The sequence below is a fragment of the Hemiscyllium ocellatum genome, chromosome 5 (genome assembly GCF_020745735.1).
Source record: "Hemiscyllium ocellatum isolate sHemOce1 chromosome 5, sHemOce1.pat.X.cur, whole genome shotgun sequence".
Classification (NCBI taxonomy): Eukaryota; Metazoa; Chordata; class Chondrichthyes; order Orectolobiformes; family Hemiscylliidae; genus Hemiscyllium; species Hemiscyllium ocellatum.
In genome coordinates this window covers 95,830,318-95,853,050 of record NC_083405.1, presented here as the reverse complement: position 1 = coordinate 95,853,050, position 22,733 = coordinate 95,830,318, and the positions used below count along the sequence as shown (strand labels likewise).

The window sequence follows — 22,733 nt, the reverse complement described above, 5'->3', positions numbered from 1 at the left end:
GCGAAGATGTTTCCACGTGAGACTAGGACTCAAGGGCGCAGCCTCAAAGTGAAGGGATGACCCTTTAGAACTGAGATGAGAAGGAATTTCTTGAGCCAGAGGGAGGTGAATCTGTGGAACTCATTGCTGTAGAAGATTGTGGAGACCAAGTCATTGAGTGTAGTTAAGACAGAGCGAGGTTTTTGATTAGTAAAGGGATCAGAGGTTACAGGGACAAGGCAGGAGATTGGGTTGAGAAACACATCAGCCATTGAATCGTGGAGCAGACTTAGTCATAGAGATGTACAGCACGGAAACGGACCCTTTGGTCCAACTCGTCCAGGCCGACCAGATATCCCAAACCAATCTATTCCCATCTGCCTGCACCTGGCCCAAGTCCCTCCAAACCCTTCCTATTCATAATCTCATCCAGATCCCTTTTAAATGTTGCAATTGTACAAGCCTTCACCACTTCCTCTGGCAGCTCATTCCATATATGTACCACACTCTGCGTGAAAAAGTTGCTCCTTAAGTCTCTCTCATATTTTTTCCATCTCACCCTAAACCTGTGCCCTCTCGTTCTGGACTCCCACACCCCAGGGGAAAGACCTAATTTTGCTCCAGTATCTTATGGTTGCACATAAATGCATTAGACACTTACTGTAAGTTTTAAACTATATTTCAAGTCTCCGGTAATGAGTGGGAACTCTGATTCACCTTTCTAGGTGAGAAGCATCACCACACCTAGGTACAACCATAAGAAGAGGTTGAAGCAGCTATGGATCAGATTTCCTGGGAACTGTCATGAGGAACGACGTTTCGGGCATGAGCCCTTCTTCAGGAATATTCCTGAAGAAGGGCTCATGCCTGAAATGTCGACTCTCCTGTTCCTTGGATGCTGCCTGACCTGTGCTTTTCCAGTAACACATTTTCAGCTCTGATCTCCAGCATCTGCAGTCCTCATTTTCTCCTGACTGTCATGAGGGACTCATACTATGGTTGTGTAGCATTCTAAATTTTTCATTCCAGGAATTAAACGTGAGGATTGCCCTTGGAAAATGAGAAATATGCTCCCTTCCGATTGGTTCATAACACCTGTGAGGTGCCCTGCCACTGAGGCAAAGCAGTACCAAACAATCATCAGCAACATTGCAGAACAAGCTGTCAGCTTGGTGCAAATGTGCTTCTAGGGTTACCGTTTAGTCCTCACTAGTGAGGGTGCCAGGAGTCCTCATGATTTGCCACATCGTTCAGAAGGAAGGATTGTAGTTTGTGAAATTTGAATAGGGTCATCAGTTATCTTCAGAAGAAGAGGAACATGAAAATAGGGAACCTGTGAGATCAGCTATGTACATTGCTACGGTGGGTACCATATTACTGCAGAGATTCATAAATAAAATCATATGACTTGTCCCATCACCAGCATAAACCCACCATAATTGATTGCACTCAGCAGTCCTTTAGCCACACATTGTAGGCTGATGAATTCTCAATGAGTTTTTAATTTTTTTCCCATGGAATGTGGGTTTTGGTGATTATCTTTCACTCATTTTATATGAATACTGAGTAGATACTTGATGCAATATTTTGCAAGACATATAAATGATCTCACTGCACCATTTTTATGAAAAGGAACTTCAACAAAACATTGTCAAATTCCCAAGTGCATATCCTTGGTGAATTATCAGTTTTCTCTTCTACTTATCTCCTAAATTGTGTAACCCCTGTCGAGGTGAATGCCAGCTGCTCTCTTCCTCTTTCTGCTTCAACAACTGAAATTCTCAAGGACCTAGACCATGCAGGCTTTGGAGCCGCTGAGGGTCTTGAAAGATCACTAAATCTGAAGCAGTCGGTCAGTGAGAGAACTAATTGTATGTGGTCTTCAGTTGGGGTGAGAGATGGGGGCCATTTTGCATGTAGTCCCCACTTCCATGACCCCATTTCTGTCATTAACATCCTCCAAGTCTAGTGATAGTGCATCCTCCTGTAATGTAGCTTAATGGTTGTAACGCCATAAATAATGTATCTATAATCCTGTTTAAGAGGACCCGTTTTTGACATCCAAATTCTGCACAACCTGCAATCGCCTGCATGGATTTATTTGAGGACTGTGACTTAAGCTCCATGGGTATAGATTCTATGATAACTGTGAGGTCCTGAAAGTCAAAAGAAAGAAGTATAAATTAGTTGTAACGAAAACTACTGCCTTGATAATGTTCTGTATACTCATTGTTCAGTCATTGATATAGTGTGTTTAAGATTTATGTAGTTCTGACACCACCTGTGAACTGGTTGTCAGAATCTGGTTGTCATTTCTGATCTGTTCTTGATACAGGATAGGGTGACCAATCAGAAATGACAACCAAACTCCTATGACCAATGCGAGTCATGATCGCACACCAACAACATGCAGGACCAACATAATATAAAAATCCTGTGTAATGACTACAATAAACATTACATTGGACAGAGCGGCAGAAACGTAGCTTTCCAAATACATGAACAGAGCAGCAAAACGGCATGATCAACTCTCCTTCATCTCAATGCAATCAGACCAGGAAGGCCATCAATTTGACTGGGACAGTGTGACCATCCTAGGATAAGCTAACCAGAGACATGTGCAGGAATTCCTAGAGGCCTGGTTTTCAACTCTGGATACCATCAATAAGTATATAGAAGTAGACACCATATACAAACCACTGCAGAAAAAAACCAGAAATAACAACACCCATCTTAATGGACAGATCATATAAATATCAAGCAGAGTAGAACAGCAGTGCTTCATGAAAGTTGCACTGATGATATTGTCTAGTATGGTGACAAAAACGTCTGCTTGACAACCCACTAGCTTGGCAAGCAAATCACCAACCACACTAAACACCCAGGCGAAAGTGATGGTGGGCTGACTTTTTGAACTGTTTGGGAGTCCATAAGACATAGGAGTAGAAGTAAGGCCATTCGGCCCATTGAGTCCATGGGTGTGGGACACCCACAGTGCTGATAGGAAAGGAATTCTAGGATCTTGACCCAGTGGTAGTGGAAGATTGGCGTTATCGTTCAAATTGGGACGGTGTGTAGCTTGGAGACAATCTTGCAGTTGATTATGTTCCCATGTTTCTACTGCTCTCTTGTTTCTAGGTAGAGGTCGTAGATTTGGAAGGTATCGTTGAAGGATGCTTTTGAGAAAGACAGTTTCAAAGACGTATGAAACACAAAAGAAAACGTCTCCGTTCTGTCTTAAATGGGTTCCCTTGATTTTAATTCTGGCGCTAAATCTTCTCAGAAGAAGAAACATCATCTCCATGTCTCTTGTCAAGCCCCACACAATCTTGTGTTTCAATCAAATGACCTTGTACTCTTTTGAACTGATGGGCCAAGGAGTTGCAGATGTAGTTTAACCTAGATAAATGGGAGGTTCTACATTTTGGTAGGGCAAATCAGCATAGGACTTGTACACTTAATGGTAAGGTTCTGTGGAGTGTTACTGGACAAAAGGACCTTTAAGCACACGTTCATAGTGCCTTGAAAGTGGAGTCACAGTTGGACAAGGTACTTGCCTTTCTTGGTCAGTGTATTGAGTATAGGAGTTGGGAAGTCATGTTGCAGCTGTTCAAGACATTGGTTAGGCTACTTTTGGAATATTGCATTCAATTTTGGCCTCCTTGCTATAGAAAAGACATTGTGAAACTTGAAAAGGTTTAGAAAGGATTAACCGGGGAATGTTGCCAGGGTTGGAGATTTTGAGCCACAGTGAGATGCTGAATAGGCTGGGGCTATTTTGTCTGGCATGTTGGAGGCTGAGGGATGATCTTACGAAAGTGTGTAAAATCATGAGGGGCATGAATAGGGTGAATAGTCAAGGTCTTTTCCCCAGGGTTGTGAATTCCAAAGCTAGGGGGGATAGGTTTAGGGTGAAAAGAGAAAGATCTAAAAGGGTCCTAAGGGACAACTCTTTCATGCAGAAAGTGCTGCGTGTATAGAAAGAGCTGCCAGAGGACGTGGTGGAGATTGGTACAATTAAACATTTAAAAGGCACATGGATGAATACATGAAAAGGAAGGATTTAGAGTGATATGGGTCAACTGCTGGCAAACGGGACTAGATCCATATAGGATATCTGGTTGGCATGGATGAGTTCGATCGAAGGGTCTGTTTCCATGCTGTGCATCTCTATGGCTCTGTAACTTACTTTTCTACCTATCTTTGTGTCATCAGCAAATTTAGCAGCCTTGCCTTCCATCCCTTCAAGTTTATTTTTATAAATTATGTAAAATTGAGGCCCCAGCACTGATCCCCATATCCCTCTAAATCCTTCCTATTCATATACTCTTCCTATGCCTCTTAAATGTTGCAATTGTACCAATCTCCACCACTTCCTCTGGCAGCTCTTTCCATACATGCAGCACTTTCTGCATGAAAGAGTTGTCCCTTAGGTCCCTTTTAGATCTTTCCCTTCTCAACCTAAACTTATGCCTGCTAGTTTTGGAATTCACAACCCTGGGGAAAAGACCTTGACTATTCACCCTATCCATGCCCCCCATGATTTTATACACTTTCGTAAGATCATCCCTGAGCCTCCAACGTGCCAGGCAAAATAGCCCCAGCCTATTCAGCATCTCACTGTGGATCAAACTCTCCAACCCTGGCAACATCCTGGTTAATCTTTTCTAAAACCTTTCAAGTTTCAAAATGTCTTTTATACAGCAAGGAGGCCAAAATTGAATGCAATATTCCAAAAGTAGCCTAACCAATGTCCTGTACAGCTGCAACATGACTTCCCAACTCCTATACTCAATACACTGACCAATAAAGGCTAGTATCTTGTCCAACTGTGACTCCACTTTCAAGGCACTATGAGCCTGTGCTCCAAGGTCCCTTTGTTCAGTAATACTCCACAGAACCTTACCATTAAGTATACAAGTCCTGTGCTGATTTGCCCTCGCAAAAGACCCATCTATGTGTACTTTTTTTTACTGTTAGCCAGCCAATATACTACTAATATCAAAGATCAGTGCTGGGACCTCTGTTGTTTTTAATGTATATAACTGACTTGGATGAAATTATTGTTGGTCTGATTGGTAAGTTTGCAGACAATATGAAAATTGATGGCATTGTGGATAATGAAGGTTGTCAAAGGATGTAGCAGGATATCTATCAGTTAGAAAGTTGGATGGAGAAACAGCATAGAATTTAATTCAGACAAGTGTGAGTTGAAGCATTTTGGAAGGTCCAATGCAAGAGGAAAATGTACTATAAATGGACGTACCCTTAGGAGCATATACAGAGGAATCTTAGCCTGCAAGTTTATAGCTCCCTGAAAATGGCAACACAACTAGATAAGGTGGTAAAGAAGGCAAATGGCATACTTGCCTTTATCAGTCAGGACATTCAGTATAAAGTTTGGCAAGTCATGTTGCAGGTGTATAAAACTTTAGCTTGACCACATTTCAAATAGTGTGTGCAGTTTTGGTCTCTGGCCCAAATAGATTAAAAACTTTTGCTTAACAAAAGCTTATCTATCTCAAATTTAAAATTAACAACTGATCCAGCATCCGTTGCTGTTTATGGAGGAGAGTTCCAAACAACATCTACTCTTTGTGTAGAAGTGCTTCCTAACGTCTTTCCTGAGTGGTCTCTTCAATCAGTGGAATAGTTTTTAATTATTTCCTCTGTCTTTTCCTATTGATTTTCATGAAGACTTTGATCAGAACACCACTTAACCTTATAAATTCTGGAGAACACAGGCTTGATTTTTTAATCTCTCCTCATAATTTAAACCCTGTCAAATCCCTGTATCAGTCTTGGAAACCTATGTTGTACTCTCTCCAAGGCCAATCTATTCTGGATGTAGGTTTGCTCGCTGAGCTGAAAGGTTCATTTTCAGACGTTTCGTTACCTTACTAGGTAACATCTTCAATGGACCTCACACAAAACAATGCTGAAAATTCCTGCTTTCTATTTATAAGTTTGGATTTCTTTGGGTTGGTGATGTTATTTCCTGTGGTAAAGTCACTTCCTGTTTCTTTTCTCAGGCGGTGGTAGATGGAGCCCCCATTCTTCCTAAAGTGTAGTGCTGAGTTCTGCTCTCACTACTCCAAGTAAGATCTAACCAGTGTTTTTGATAACTGCAGCGTAACATCTGCACACTCAAGATATAAAGGCCAGTTTTCCATTAACTAGCTTGATTACTTTCTGTAGCTGTCCATGGCATTTTGAAGATCTAAGCCCCCAAGTCTGTTTGGACATCAACTATTTAACTTGGTAGCATCAAGAAAGTACCCTGATCTATACTTTTTCAGTCCAAATGAATAATCTCTCACTTGCTTACATTGTACTCCATAAACTACAGTTTACCTATTTACCTGGTCTATCAATATGCCCTTATATATTTATGCTATCATCTACATTGTTTACAATGCTGTCTAACTTGGTGTCATCAGCAAATTTGGATAGATACTTTTCTATGCCATTATCCACGTCATTCATAAATAATATGAATAATTGAGACCCTAACACAGATTCTTGTGGGACACCACTGGTCACATCCTGCCAATTTGCACACCTACCCATTATCCCTAACTTCTGCCTACCACTCGATCAATTTCCCAGCCATGTCAATAATTGGTGAGTTCTGTGAGCTTCTACCTTAGTTAGTAACTCTTTTGAGGGACTTTATATCGACTTGCAAAAGACATTTGATAAACAACGTCCATGGACATTCCCCTATCCACTACCATAGTCAACGCTTCAAAAATAAATTCAATGAGGCGTATTAGGCAAGTGCTGTTAACAAGGCATACGGTGTGTTGGGTTTTATTGATAGAGCGATTGAGTTCTGGGGCCATAACGTCATGCTGCAACTATACAAAACGCTAATGCAGCTGCACTTGGAATATTGTGTACAGTTCTGGTCGCCTCATTACAGGAAGGATGTGAAGCACTGGAAAAGTTGCAGAAGAGATTTACCAGGATGTTGCCTGGTCTGGAGGGATGGTCTTATGAGGAAAGGTTGAGAGACTTGCCTCTTTTTCTCATTGGAGAGACGGTGGCTAAGAGGGGATTTGATAGAGATGTACAAGATGATCAGAGGATTAGATAGGGTAGACAGTGAAAGTCTTTCCTAGGATGAGGGGGCATAACTACAAATTGAAGGGTAATAGATGTCAGAGGCAGGATCTTTACTGAGTGGTAAGGGCATGGAATGCCCTGCCTGCCAATATAATTAACTCAGCCAATTAGGGAGATTTAAACAGTCATTAGATAAGCACATGGATTATGATGGGATAGTGTAGGGGGACGAACTGAGAATAGGTTCACAGATCGGTGCAACAATGAGGCCTGAAGAGCCTGTTCTGCGCTATATTGTTCTATGTTCTATGCACCGTTCATGAATCCATGCTGACTCCCTGATCAACTGAAAGTTTGAGGTGTTCAGTTACCTCCCCTTCGATTATAGACTGCAACAATTTCCCTACCACAGATGTTAGGCTAACTGATCTGTAATTCCCTGGTTTTCATTTTTTTTGTCCCTTAAAGCAGAGTGACATGTAATTTTCTAATCCAGAGGGATGACACCTGTATCTAGGAAACTATAGATGCCTTAAGTATAATTTTCATTGTGCTCCCCTACTTCTTTTAACATCCTCAGAAGGAAACTGTCACATATTGGGAATTTATCTCTCTTGTTAGTCGGAGTAGCAACAGCATCAGCAGCAACAACAGAAAAGGAGAGGGGGTCAACAGCAGCAGTAATAGGATAAATACCTGAAGTGGTGGCCTAGGTCGAGGTCAGTCCACACAGTGACAGCAGCAATAACAAAAGTGCGCAAACTTTAGGGTGAACAGCAACAGCATTAGATAAATACCTGAGGAATAGAGGTCAGTCAAATTTGAGTGTGGATCTGAATCGAGGGGCGACAGCAAAGTGGCTTGACTGAAACCAAGTGTGCAGACAGTGAGCAGTGTCTGGAGAGAAACTACTGTTTGTAGTTGTGGCCTGCTAGTATTGGAGAGTGGGAGTGAGAGACCTGAGTTTGGTGACTGGGGGCATTATGTTGTGTAATCAATTTCTGGAATATTGTCTGTAGTTGATAAAGTAGATTTAGCTGAAAAATGTGTTGCTGGAAAAGCGCAGCAGGTCAGGCAGCATCCAAAGAGCAGAAGAATCGACGTTTCAGACATGAGCCCTTCTTCAGGAATGAGGAAAGTATGTCCAGCAGGCTAAGATAAAAGGTAGGGAGGAGGGTCTCCTCAATTTCCCCCCAGACGTGATCGATGATGCCCTCCACCGCATCTCCTCCACTTCCCGGTCCTCTGCCCTTGAGCCCCGCCCCTCTAGTCGCCATCAGGACAGAACCCCACTGGTCCTCACCTACCACCCCACCAACCTCCACATACATCGTATCACCCGTCGTCATTTCTGCCACCTCCAAACGGACTCCACCACCAGAGATATATTTCCCTCCCCTCCCCTATCAGCGTTCTGAAAAGACCACTCCCTTTGTGACTCCCTCGTCAGGTCCACACCCCCCACCAACCCAACCTCCACTCCCGGCATCTTCCCCTGCAACCACAAGAAATGCAAAACTTGCGCCCACACCTCCTCCTTTACTTCCCTCCAAGGCCCCTTCCATATCCGCCACAAATTCACCTGCACCTCCACACACATCATTTACTGCATCCGCTGCACCCGATGTGGCCTCCTCTATATTGGGGAGACAGGCTGCCTACTTGCGGAACGTTTCAGGGAACTCCTCTGGGACACCCGCGCCAACCAACCCAACCACCCCGTGGCTCAACACTTCAACTCCCCCTCCCACTCCACCAAGGACATGCAGGTCCTTGGACTCCTCCATCGCCAGACCATAGCAACACGACAGTTGGAGAAAGAGCGCCTCATCCTCTGCCTAGGAACCCTCCAACCACAAGGGATGAACCTAGATTTCTCCAATTTCCTCATTTTCCCCCCCCCACCTTGTCTCAGTCAAATCCCTCGAACTCAGCACCGCCTTCCTAACTGCAATCGTCTTCCTGACCTCTCCGCCCCCATCCCCACTCTGGCCTATCACCATTGCCTTGACCTCCTTCCACCTATCGCATTTCCAGTGCCCCTCCCCCAAGTCCCGCCTCCCTACCTTTTATCTTAGCCTGCTGGACACATTTTCCTCATTCCTGAAGAAGGGCTCAAGCCCGAAACGTCGATTCACCTGCTCTTTGGATGCTGCCTGACCTGCTGCGCTTTTCCAGCAACACATTTTTTAGCTCTGATCTCCGGCATCTGCAGTCCTCACTTTCTCATAGTAGATTTAGCTGATAAGGTTTGAAATGGCAGGAGCACTTGGCCTGTGGAATACCGTGGAATTAATTTAGAAAGACATCATGAATTGGCGCTGGTGGGCTGAAGGGCCAATTCCTATGCTGTACTGTTCTTTGTTCTTTGAATTGCATTGATTTCCTAATTCTTGATATTTTATCTATATTAATTTTATTCTTTCCCTGTTTCCAATACTTACTTTTCTTAGGGCTTCTGGCAAACTGTCCTCCTGTCCTACTGTAAATACTGAGGAAAAGTTATTCATCAAAGTAGTTTCCTACTTTTGTCTCCCTTTCTGAAAAAAGTGTTAGCAATACTATTTTAGAGTCATTGAGACATACAGCGCAGAAACAGGCCCTTCGGCCCAACTAGTCCCATTTGGCTACATTTAGCCCATATCCCTCCAAACCTTTCCGATTCATGTTCCTGCCCAAATGTCCTTTAAATATTATAATTGTACCTGCCTTTTCTGGCAGCTTGTTCCATGTACAGAGGAACCTCGATTTATCTGAAGGATACGGGCAAGGGGTATTTCATTCGGTTAATCGAATGCTGCACGACATAGTTTAGCCAAGCATTGGAACCTTGCGATCTTGACGGATAATCTGAAATTTGGATAATCGAATGCTGGATAATCAAAGTTCCTGTGTACACATTACCATCTGGGTGAAAAAGTTGCTCCTCAGGTCCCTTTTAAAATCTTTCCCCTCCTACCTTAAAGTCTATTCCTTATAGTGTTAACTCCCCTTCCTTGGTGAAAAGACCTTGGCTATTCACCTTATCTATGTCCCTCATGATTTTGCAAACCTTTTATAAGGTCACCCCTCAGCCTAAGCTCCAGAGAATAAAGTTCCAGCCTCTCCTTGTAACTCAAACCTTCCAGTATCAGTAACGTCATTGTAAATCTTTTTTCTTTCCACTTTAATAGCGATCTTGCTATATTAGGTCAACCAGAATTGTATGTAGGAATCCAAATGTGGCTTCACCAGAGTCTTGTACAGCTAGAACATGACTTTGCAACTCCTGTACTCATTGCTCTAACCGATAAAGGCAAGCATGCGAAACGCTACCTTCTCCAACCTGCCTACCTGTGATGCCACTTTCAAGGAACGATGTACCTGCATCCCAGGTCTGTCTGTTTGACAACATTCCCCAGAGTCCTACCATTAATTGTCCTCATTTGTCTTACCAAAGTGCAACACCTTGCATTTATCTGAATTGAACTGCATTTGCCATCCCACTGGCAACCTAATACTGTAGAACTGTTCCTGAATCTATAGTATGCTGTATGTTTCTGAAACATTTTGGAAGAAATAAAACCAATTCATGAACCACCTGACTTACTGACTCCTTTTAAGAGGTTCAGATGAAGTTCATCAGGACTCAGTGGCTTAGTTTGCAACTAGGACATTTTCCTCAGCACTACGTTCCTGTTGATTGCAATTTTCCAGAGTCTGTCACTTCCTCTTAGTTCATAATTTAACAGGTATTTCTGGGATTTTACTTGTACCTCTCGAGTGATGACTAATGCACAGCCCACATTCACCAAATCTGCTTCCAGCTCCTTTTCCACTAGTAATTCTCAGGCTCACTTTCCATAGGAAAAATACTCCTGGTGATAACTTTTAAAAAACATTTATAGACACACCACATTTCTAGTTAGCTTTCTCTCAAACTCTATTTTTCCTTCTTGATTAATCTTTTAGTCATTCTTTGTTCTTATATTTGTCCAATCTTTCTGACCTGTCACGTGTCTTTGCTTTTTAAGTTTGATTCTAATTTGATACAAATCTGATACTAGAAATTTCCTTGAATCTGAATTCTAGTTCTCAATCCTTGTACTAATGGGAATCGTTTCTATCTATATACTTTGCCCAGTGCCCTCATGATTTTAAATACCTCTGTCAGATCCCCACGACCTTATCCAAAGAAAACAATCCTGAACAAACCCCAACTTTTCTAATCTATGTAACTAGTCTCAAGGATGACAAACTTCATTCTCATGGATCGGTTCTGCACCCTGGCTCATGTCTATGTCTCCTTCCTAAAGTGTGCAGCCCAGAACTGGTCAGAATGTTACAGTTGAAACTGAACCAGTGTTTTATGCTAGTTGATTGTAACTTTTTTGCAGTTTGTAATTGATGCCTCTATTTATAGAGTCCAGCATCTTGTGTGTTTTATTAATCTCTCACTCAACCTCTCCAGCTAGCATCACTGGTTTGTGCACACCCTATCCCCATATCCTTCCTTTATGTTGTCTCTTTGTATTGTTCTTGTCATTGCAAGTTATTTTACACTTATGCATTTAATCATGCCCTTGTCCTCCTATTTCAGCAACTTGTCTGCATTTAAGTCCTACGCGGTCTTGTTGGTTACAATATTCTAAACTTTGTATTAGCAACAAATATTGAACTGTGCCCCATGTCTCTGGTTTCCTCCCACAATCTAAAGATGTGCAGGTTAGGTGGTTTGGCTGTGATAAGTCGACCATCATGTCCAGGGATGTGTAGACAGGTGGGTTAGCCATGGGGAATGCAGATTTATAGGGGTAGGGGTGGGTCTGAGTGGGATGCTCTTCATAGGGTTGGTATGCACTTGATTGGCTGAATGGCCTGCTTCCACACTGTAAGCACTCAGTGAAAAAAGACACTTGCTGTTAAGCAGTCTATTTTTACATTTGTGACTAACTTCCTCTCATGCATCAATTTATTTAACCTGATTAAACCTTTTTGTCATTCTTTTAGGGCTGAGATAAAGGAAAACTTTTCTCTTAAGGTTGTGTAATGATTTGGAGGTTCCGGTATTGGACTGGAGTGTGCAAAGTTAAAAATCACACAACACCAGATTATCGTCCAACAGGTTTATTCTGATGCATTAGCTTTTGGAGTATGAGAGTTTGGGTTACAATCTTATGAAGATGATGAAGGAGCAGCGCTCTGAAAGGTAGTGCTTCCAAAAAAATCTGTTGGACTACAACCTGGTGTTGTGAGATTTCTAAGGTTGTGTAATATTGCAATCATGTCTGTTGAGGTGGAGGTCACTAAATATTTTTAAGGGTAAGAGAGTGTCTAGTGAGGGCAGATGGTGGTTCTGTGGTAGTGCTTTTGGAGTAGTAATCTAGAGACCCAGACCAATGTACTGGGGATGTTAGTTCAAATCTTACCAAGGAATTTGAATTCAATAAAATTCTGAGCTGAAAATCTAGCTTGATATCAACCATGTAGCCACTGATGATTATTGTAAAACTCACCAAGTTCTTTAATATCCTTTTAGAGAAGGAAATTTCTTATTTTAGCCTGGTGTTGTCTATCTCAGACTGCAAAGCAATGGGCAGCATTGGGCAATAGGTGCTGGCTTGCAGCAGTACTGACGTCCCATAAATAAAAAGAAGTCAAAGGTAACCAAGGAGAGATGGGAATGTGGAATTCGGAACTTGTCTTATTATGGAGCAGGTTGAAGGACCAAATTGCTCACTTCTGGTTCTAATTCATATGTTGGGGTTGTTGTTGCAGGCATTGGAATATTTACAGTTTACCAAGAGCAAATAACTTGATAACATTGTTTTGCTGTGCGTGTTTCAACAGAATTATTTTTGGTGGGTTATTTTTGAACTCTATTAATCTGTAAACCTTAAATCCTCATCAAGCCAGAAAGCAGCTGATGTTCTGTGCCTGATAAGGTTTTGATTACTGTTATTTAATTATTCAGATGAATCCCCTTAACTTTGATGTTAGACGGAATTAAGTGGAATTTGTTTTGAATAGTCTTGATATTAATTAATTAATTAATAGTTTAAAAAAAAATTTTCAGCTTGAAAATTTCATAGTCTAGTGTGAAACAAGCTCTCTTAAATTGACTAATGAGCCTTCCTCTTTTTATACAGGACAAACTAGAGGCAAGCTGGAGCCCATGGACACCATCTTTGTTAAACAGGTTAAAGAAGGTGGACCAGCGCATGGAGCTGGATTATGTACAGGTACTAAGATATTTGTTTAAGAACACAGTTCATGAAATGAGTGTTATGTACTGGGCTTTTAGAAATGTTTAGTCAGTTTCATATTTAAAGGCGTAGCTAGGGCATACAGAATATGGAGTCATAGAGGTGTACAGCATGGAAACAGACCCTCCGGTCCAACCCGTCCGTGCCGACCAGATATCCCAACCCAATCGCCAGGACCCGGCCCATATCCCTCCAAACCCTTCCTATTCATATACCCATTCAAATGCCTTTTAAATGTTGCAATTGTACCAGCTTCCACCACTTCCTCTGGCCGTTCATTCCATACTTTGAGGAAGCATTGTGGCTCCTGTTCTGTTTTCCTAAGATCTATTCCCTGAACGACAGGTCATATCTAATGATACTGTAGTTGTGCTGGCTGTTGCACAAAGGTAGTCATGCAAAATTTATTTCCTCTACCTGAATGTCTTTTTAACCAAACTCTTACTATATATCAATCCACTTATTGCTTCTCACATTTTCAAGAGTACCATTTTCTGTTCCTGGAATTCATCATTTTTCATTGGGTTTGACATATCATTTGGCTTTTTAATGGCCTGAATCATAGAGCGAACAGTGTTCTGATGTAGGATGTGGGATTTAGGTTGTCACTGTTTCAACTCTGCACTCTGAAATTTGTAGTTTGCAAGAGGTATTTACATCAATGTTTGAGATTACTGTTTTTAAAAAAAAAGACTGGGGTACTGTGTTGCCCATTGTGGGGAACTGGTTGTGACCCCCTGTCAGTTCCAGGGGGGCTGCTCAATGAAATCCTTAGGCCCCCACTTTGCCTTCCTGGTAATGAGGTCCTTGCCAGTCACCATCCTGCCCTCTGAAAGTTACCAATGTTTCAGTTCCATTGTGTCAACACCTACAAAAGGTGTAGAGAAGACAGGATCATATCGTGAGTGGAGGCAATGTGTGAGGGAGGTTAGGTGGGTTAGAAGCAAAGGCTTTCAGCAGTGTTGGTAACAAGGAAACCTAGGTCAGTTCTTCTGCCCTCTGACTTAATCCCAGGGAAATTTTGTTGCTGATGAGACATTGTTTCAGGACCTCCTTCACAATTAAATGAGCCTCCCTGTCATGTCTCCTGCTCTGACAGGCTCCATTGAATCTAGCCCAATAGTTTGGAGCTTTCATAATTTCCCAAAACAGCTGAACTTGTTTTTTTTTTGAAAAACACACTTTTAAATTCAAGTTGCAATGAGTGTCCCTTGCATTTTTGCATTCCTTTAGAAATGTCTTTAAAATGCCCTGGACCTGACCAAGTTGAAATGAGTGTGATAAGTTTTTACTGATTGTGCCTCTTTGCAAGCATTTGAGGGAGTTTCCAGACAAAGATACTGTTGCAGGTTTCAAATTAATAAAGTGCATTAATTTTGTTCAGAAACTAACTGTACAGTAAAGTTAGGAGAATGATCCTAAAGGTTTTTTCAAAGTAATTTTCAGTGAGGGTATGCATTATCATGTTGCTTAGCATGATGCAGGGTGCAAGATGTATTTTTTTAAGAGGTCTTTGTGAGGCTTTTTCAAATGACATATTTTTGATTTCAGTAACTTAAGTTTTGACTATCAGAGTTTTTTCTTTCATTCTCACCTAATTTACTTGGTATGCAGTCACAGGTTAATACCCTCTGAATTTGTGATTACTTGTTAGATATTTGAAACATTGTTTGAATCATCTGTTCCAATCAAGTCTGTTTTGCCATTCACTTAGATCATGGCTGCTTATCTATGTTAATAACACTTTCCCTTAATTTTATTAATCTCAAGAAATCTATTGATTTCTGTCTTGAACAAGCTCAGTGCTTCAGCTTTATCACCATCTAGGATTCACCATTCTCCAAGTGAAGAAATTCATGTTCATCTCAGTCTTAATCTCAGAAAAAAAAGTATATCATTTATGTTCCCTGATTTTAGATTCGCCCGACAAGGGAAACATCGTATCAACATCCACCCTGTCATGGCCTATAAGAGTTCTGTTGGTTTGAATGAGTTACCCACCTTCTGTCTACCCACTTGGGGATGTAGACCCAGGATCCTTAAGCTCTCTTCATAAAACAATCTGGTGAATTTCTCTTATGTTCCCTAGATGACAGGTATATCCTTTCTTAAATAAGGGGACCAAAACCATAAGGAATGCAGCAGATGAGGTTTCAGCAATCTCTATATATAACTGCAGGAAGATATCTTCCTGCCTGTACTCAATCTCTTGGCAATGAAGGCCAGCATACCATATGCTAATTGTTTGCACCTCATGAACAAAGGCATCCAGGTCACTTTGGGCGCATACACTTCCTGACCTCTTGTCATTTTAGAAATATTCTGCTTTTCTGTTTTTTTTTCTACTAAAGTTCCATCTGTCAGGTGCTAGTCCATTCACTTAGCCTATCTGAGGTCTTCCTTAAAGTCTTCTTGCATCCTCCTCTAAACATGTGTTCTTACCCAGTTTGCTGTCACCGTCAAATTTGAAGCTAAAACAACTGGGCCTCATATCCAATTCATTTATATAGCTTGTGATTAACTGTAAACTTAGCAATTTTCCTTATGATATCCAACTTGTAATAGCTTGCTGTATTGAGTAATCAGTTTATTCCTTCTCTCTTCTTTCAGTCCATTAACCAATCCACAATAAAATAGAACAAAGAACTGTGGATGCTGAGGATCTGAAGCAGAAACAAAAATTGCTGGAGTTACTGTGCAGAGAAAGCAGTATTAATGTTTCAATTCCAATGACATTTCTGAAGAAGCTTTATTTGACTCAATATGTTAACTCTGTTTTCTCACCACAGATATTGCCAAAGTTTCTTCAGCAACTTCTCTGATTTTCTTTCAATCCATACTAGTATAGTTTTCCCAGTCCCATATACTCTAATTTTATTCACTGGGATCTCATCATTCCTGATGAAGGGCTTATGCCTGAAACATCGATTTTCCTGCTCCTCAAATGCTGCATGACCTGCTGTGCTTTTTCGGTGCCACATTCTTTGACTTTTATGAAAAGCCATCTGAAAAATCCAAATACACTGCATTCTTTTGTCAGCGTGACAGGTAGTATCCTAAAATGAAACTCCTATTGGGTTTTGCAACCATGATTTTCCCTTTTATAAGTCTGCTCAGTCTAACTTTGCAAACCTACTGTCTGGTTATCGCATTTTTTAATAATTGATTCTCACATTTTTCGAAGTGCTGATATCAAACTGACAGTCCTATTGTTCTTCACTCTCCTCTTTCTACTCTACAGTGGAATTCACTATCACAGAAAGTGGCTGAGGCAAAATCATTGTGTTTTTCAAGGACGCAGTATATACAGCTCTTGTGGCTAAAGGGACAAAGGGCTATGAGGAGGGCAGTATTAGGATATTGAGTTTGATTTTTCGCCATGAATGGCAGAGCAGGCTCAAGGGGTCAAGTGGTCTACTCTTGCTCCTATCCACTACATTATACATAAATAGTTACGTTTTCTTTCCACTTGCACTTCTCAGCCCCTAGGAAACATTCCAGAATGTAATGATTATTTGTTTGTTGTACAGAACTTGAATATTGCTTGAAGGAAAAAGCCACATCTTGTCACAACTTTACACCTTGCATTCATCAGGGCAATTTGCAAGACTTGCAAGATAAAGAATCACAACAATGTATCTGTTTTTAAGCAATGAGCTGAATAATTTTGAAAGCTAACAACCAATCCATATACCAGCTCTCCATCCACCACCTTCAGTGTTATAGGACTGAATTGGTCTAGTGGTTTTATCAACTTGGTTCAAGTACTCTTCATGAATATGAATTTCTTTTAATTTCTCAATTTCACAGCGCCTGTGTTTTTCTAGTATTTCTGAGATATTTCCTTTACCTTCTGTGAAAACAAAAGCAAAGTTACTGTTTAATGTAGTGTTTCATCAGTAGCGAATAGCCTACCAAGGAGATTAGTCCCAGTTCTAGTGAGATGCAGTTTGTCCATCGTGTACAGGTCCTACTTGCCCTTTAACTGGGCAGAAAACCTCACAAAAATTGCTCCACATTTATTCTTCAGCCACATGGTCAATCGCTGAGTTCTCCCATTTCTGTGCTCACTAGGCCATTAGACTAGAAGTAAAGATTAATGCTTTAGATATCCTGCTTTCATTCCTACCTACTCAAAATTAGCTTTTGGGGCCTCATTCAACTGATCACTCGATATTCACCAGGAGAATACCCAGCAGCAACTCTGAGGCATCCTTTGTTCCTATTTTCGCCAGGAAAGTAACAGACCATCTTGGAGTTATCGAGTCATTCAGCCTGAGAGTCTAAAAAGCTTGTCCATTCCCCTAACTAATGAATCCTCTATCATTACTCCACTTGTCTGTTTCTTTCTCCCTTCCTGTACAGCTGAGCAACTTGGCTTTGACTGCACTCCTCTGACATGACAAACCGCTGAGCAAGCATAAACTAACAGGATTTCTGCATCAGGACTGGCACATGGAGTTTATTTACATAAATGTAAGGTGCTGCATCTTAGAAAAGCAAATCAGGGCAGGACTTAGAGACTTAATGGGAACATCTTAGAAAGTGTTGCTGAACAAAGAGACCTTGGAGTACCGGCTCATTGTTCCTTGAAAGTGGAGTTGCAGGTAGGTAGATTAGTGAAGGAGGAGTTTGGTATGCTTACCTTTATTGGTAAGAGCATTGAGTATGGATGCTGCCTGAACTGCTTTGTGCTTACTTATCGAACGGCCACATGAACTATCAACAGTTGCCTCAGTTTTGAGTCAGTTTCTCTGTAGCTACCAGGACATATACTAATAGTAGGTAAGGCAGGTGAACTTAGGGCTTGGATTAGTATCTGTGAGTATGATGTTATGGCTATTACTGAGACTTGGTTGAGGGAAGGGCATGATTGGTAACTAAATATCCCAAGATATCGATGCTTCACGCTGGATCAAGAGGGAGGTAAAAGGGGTGGAGGAGTTACTGGTCAAAGAAGATATCACAGCTGTGCTGAAGGAGGGCATTATGGAGGACTCGAGCAGTGAGGCAATATGGGCAGAGCTTAGAAATAGGAAGGATGCGTTAACGATGTTGGGGCTGTACTACATGTCTCTGAATAGTGAATGTGAGATAGAGGTACAAATATGTAAACAGATCATGGAAAGATGGTAATGGGTGATTTTAATTTTCCCAACATTGATTGGGATTCACTTAGTGTTAGAGGTATGGATGGAGCAGAATTTGTAAAGAGCATCCAGAGGGTTTTCTAGACCAGTATGTAAATAGACCAACTTTGGAAGGGGCCATACTGGACCTGGTGTTGGGGAATTAGCACGCCAGGTGTTTGAAGTTACAGTCGGGGATTAATTTGGGAATAGTGACCACAATTTCATAAGTTTTAGATTGCTCACAGACAAAGCGAGAGTGGTCCGAAAGGAAGAGTGCTAAGTTGGGGAAGGCCAACTATACTCATATTCGGCAGGAGCTGGGGAATGTAGATTGGGAGCAGCTGTTGGAAGGGAAATCGACATTTGATATGTGGGAGTCTTTTAAACAGAGGTTGATTAGAGTTCAGACGAGATATGTTCCTGAGAAAATTTTTTTTATTTCAAAAATATACTTTATTCATAAAATATTTTGATGGTCTATACAGTTGGTCATGCCTTACATATGTAAACATTCCATTTCTTTGCATACAGAGATCAGAATTGATCATTTGTATATACAGGTCTGTACGTTTATCAATCATATGCCCATATATTTAGCTGAGGCGTCAGCAGAGCCCAAATGACTGTGTGGGCCCGCTGTTCTTAGGCAGGCAGATGTTACACGGTGGTCTTTCCCCACCGTGCCTTGGCAGCAGCTGCCCCAATTTTCAGCGCGTCCCTCAACACGTAGTCCGGGACCTTGGAATGTGCCAGTCTGCAACACTCAATCGGGGTCAACTCCTTCAGCTGGAAGATCAACAGGTTTTGGACCGCCCAAAGAGCGTCCTTCACCAAGCTGATGATCCTCCGGGCACAGTTGATGTTCGTCTCTGTGTACGTCCCGGGGAACAGACCGTATAGCACGGAGTCCCACGTTACGGTGCTGCTTGAGACGAACCTCAAAAAACACCACTGCATTCCTCTCCAGACTTCATCTGCATAGGCACGTTCCAGAAGGAAGTGTGTGACAGTCTCGTTCCCCCCGCAGCCGCTTCGAGGGCAGCGTGCGGTGCGGCTGAGAGTCTGGCCGTGCATAAAGGATCTCACAGGCAGATCCCTTCTCCCCACCAGCCAAGCCATGTCTTGGTGCTTGTTGGAAAGTTCTGGCAATGAGGCATTCTGCCAAGTGGCTTTGACAGTCTGCTCAGGGAACCGCTCGATAGGATCCGCCCTCTCCTTTTCCTGAAGGGTCTCAAGGACACTACGTACTGACCACTTCCTGATGGACTTGTGGTCAAAGGTGGTTTTCTTCATAAACCTCTCCACGAAGGACAGGTGATACGGAACGGTCCAACTACACAGAGTGTTCCACGGCAGCGAGGCCAGGCCCATCCTTTGCAACATCGGGGACAGGTAGAACCTCAGTACGTAGTGACACTTGGTGTTTGCGTACCGGGGATCAACGCACAGCTTGATGCAGCCACACACAAAGGTGGCCATCAGGGTGAAGGTGGCATTGGGTGTATTTTCTTCCCCGTTTCCCAAATCTTTATACACCGAGTCCCTTCGGACCCGGTCCATCTTTGATCTCCATGTAAATTAGAAGATAGCCCGGGTGACTGCAGTAGCACAGGTTCTGAAAGTAGACCAGATCTGTGCCACGTGTAACAGCAGTGACAGTGCCTCACACCTGATGACCAGGTTTTTTCCTGCGATGGAGAGCAAATGTAGCTTCCATCTGCCCAGTTTCTGCCTCATTTTGCTGATACACTCCTCCTAAGACTTGACGCACGCCCCAGCCCCTCCCGAACTAAATACCCAACACCTTCAGATGGTCGGCCCTGACAGTGAAGGGGATCACGGATTGGTCGGCACAGTTCCCAAAGAGCATGGCCTTGGTTTACCTTGGTCCCCTAGGCCCGTTCGAAATGGTCACATATGCACATGACTCTATGCACGGACAGCAGATCTGAGCAGAAAATGGCGACGTCATCCATGTACAGGGAGGCCTTAACCTGCAGGCCCCCGCTGCCAGGAATAGTCATCCCTCTCAGGCTCGCATCCTTCCTAATGGACTCGGCAAATGGCTTTATGCAGCACACAAACAAGGCAGGAGAGAGAGCACAGCCCTGCCTGACTCCAGATCTGACTGGGAAGCTATCTGATTCCCACCTATTGATTGAGACTGCGCTGACACTGTTGGTGTAGAGCAGTCTGATCCAGTTGCAGATTCCCTCCCCAAAGCCCATTTTGGAGAGAACATCTCTCATATACGTGTGTGATATCCTGTCAAAGGCTTTGTCCAGCCCCCTGTCCTGCACGTAGGCGATTGTATCCCTGAGGTGTGTGAGACTCTCAGTGATCTTCCTGCCCGGTACAGCACAGTTTGGTCAGGGTGAATCACCGACCCCAGAGCAGACCTGACCCGGTTGGTGATTACCTTTGACAAAATTTTATAATCCGCATTCAATAGTGAGATTGGTCTCCAATTTCTGAGTTCCTCCCTCTCCCCCTTCTTCTTGTAGATGAGGGTGATGATGCCTTTCCTCATGGATTCACTCATGCTACCTGCCAGAAGCATACTGACATAAACCTCCAGCAGTCCTAGCCAGTCAAGTCTCACAGAGCAGAATAGAGCTCGACCGGTAAGCCGTCGCTTCTGGGAGTTTTATTCTTTTCGAAGGACTCTAGGGCCTTGGTCAGTTCATCCAGAGATAGCGGCTGGTCCAGCCTCTTCCATGTTCTGTCGTCTAAGACCTCCGTGATAGAGGACAAGATCGACTGGGAGGTCGCGCTGTCGGTTGGCTTCGCGTCATACAGACTGGCATGGAAGGATTTGCTGATCCTCATGATGTTAGCCTGAGATGACTATATCGAGCCATCTTCTTCCTTCAGGCTGCTGAGCACGGAGCTCTCTTTGTGCACCTTCTGGAAGAAGAAAGGTGAGCACGTCTCGTCCTGCTCCACCGAGCGGACCCTGGACCGGAAGATTATCTTGGAGGCCTCTGAGGCAAAGAGCGAGGCTTGCTGGCCCTTCACCTCCTTGAGGTCCTCCGTGACATCGACCCCTATCGTCTGTAGCAGGAGCAGGTTCCGCATACTTTCCTGGAGCTGGGACAGTGTTCCCCGCCTCTCCTTCCTGTGAAAATTAGGAATAGAAATGGCAAGATTAGAGAGCCATGGATAATAGGTGAAATTGTGAGGCTAGGTAAGAGGAAGAAAGGATGCATACATAAGGTCTGGTGACCGAAGACAGATGAAGCTTTGGAAGAATAAAAGGAACATAGGACCAGTCTGAAATGAGGAATTAAGAGCGCTAAAAGTGATCATGAGATATCCTTAGCGAGCAGGGTTAAGGAAAACTCCAAAACCTTTTATTTATATGTAAGGAGCATGAGGGTAACTAAGGAAAGGATTGGCTCACTCAAGGACAAAGGAGGAAAGATCTGCGTGGAGTCAGAGAAATTGGGTGAGATTCTTAATGAGTACTTTGCATCGGTATTCACTGAAGAGAAGGGACCTGGCGGATGTTGAGGTGAGGGATAGATCTTTGATTGCTCTAGGTCAAGTTAACATAAGGAGGGAGGAAGTATTGGGTATTCTAAAAGGCATTAAGGTGAACAAGTCCCCAGGTCAGGATGGGATCTATCCCAGGTTACTGAGGGAAACGTGAGAGGAAATAGCTGGGGCTTTAACAGATATCTTCGCAGCATCCTTGAACACAGGGGAGGTCCCGGAGGACTGGAGAATAGTTAAAGTTGCCCCCTTGTTTAAGAACGGTAGCAGGGATGCTCCAAGTAATGGCAAACCTTGTAAGCCTGATGTCAGTGGTAGGGGAGCTGCAGGAGAAGATGCTGAGGGATAGGATCTATTCTCATTTGGAAGAAAATGGGCTAATCATTGATAGGAGCATGTTTTATTTTGCAGGGAAGGTGATGTTTTATAAACCTGATAGAATTCTTTGAAGAAGTGACAGTTGAGGGAAGAGATGTAGATATCATATATAAGTACTTTCAGTAAGGTGTTTGATAAGGTTTCCCATGATAGGCTGATGAAGGTGAAGTTGCATGTGTTCCAGCTAGAAGGATTGAGAACTGATTGAGCAACAGCAGACAGTAATAGTAGAAAGGAGTTTTTCATAAGGAGACCTGTGACCAGTGGTGTTCCACAGGGATCCGTACTGGCACCACTGTTGTTTGTGAGATACATAAATGGTTTGGAGGAAGGTGTAGGTTGCCTCATTAGCAAGTTTGCAGATGACACTAAGATTGGTGGAGTTGCAGATAGTGAAGGATACTGTCAGAGGATAGAGCAGTATATAGATTGGAGA

The 22,733-nt window shown here is 42.7% G+C and overlaps 1 protein-coding gene across 1 annotated transcript in view; it reads left to right on the top strand.

Moving 5' to 3' along the window:
* Positions 1-22,733, top strand: part of LOC132815792 (rho GTPase-activating protein 21-like) — a 249,534-nt gene that overhangs the window by 133,942 nt on the left and 92,859 nt on the right. Inside the window, exon 5 of the mRNA XM_060825005.1 lies at positions 13,176-13,268. Coding sequence (XP_060680988.1) covers positions 13,176-13,268 — 93 coding nt within the window. The remainder of the gene's footprint in view (positions 1-13,175; positions 13,269-22,733) is intronic.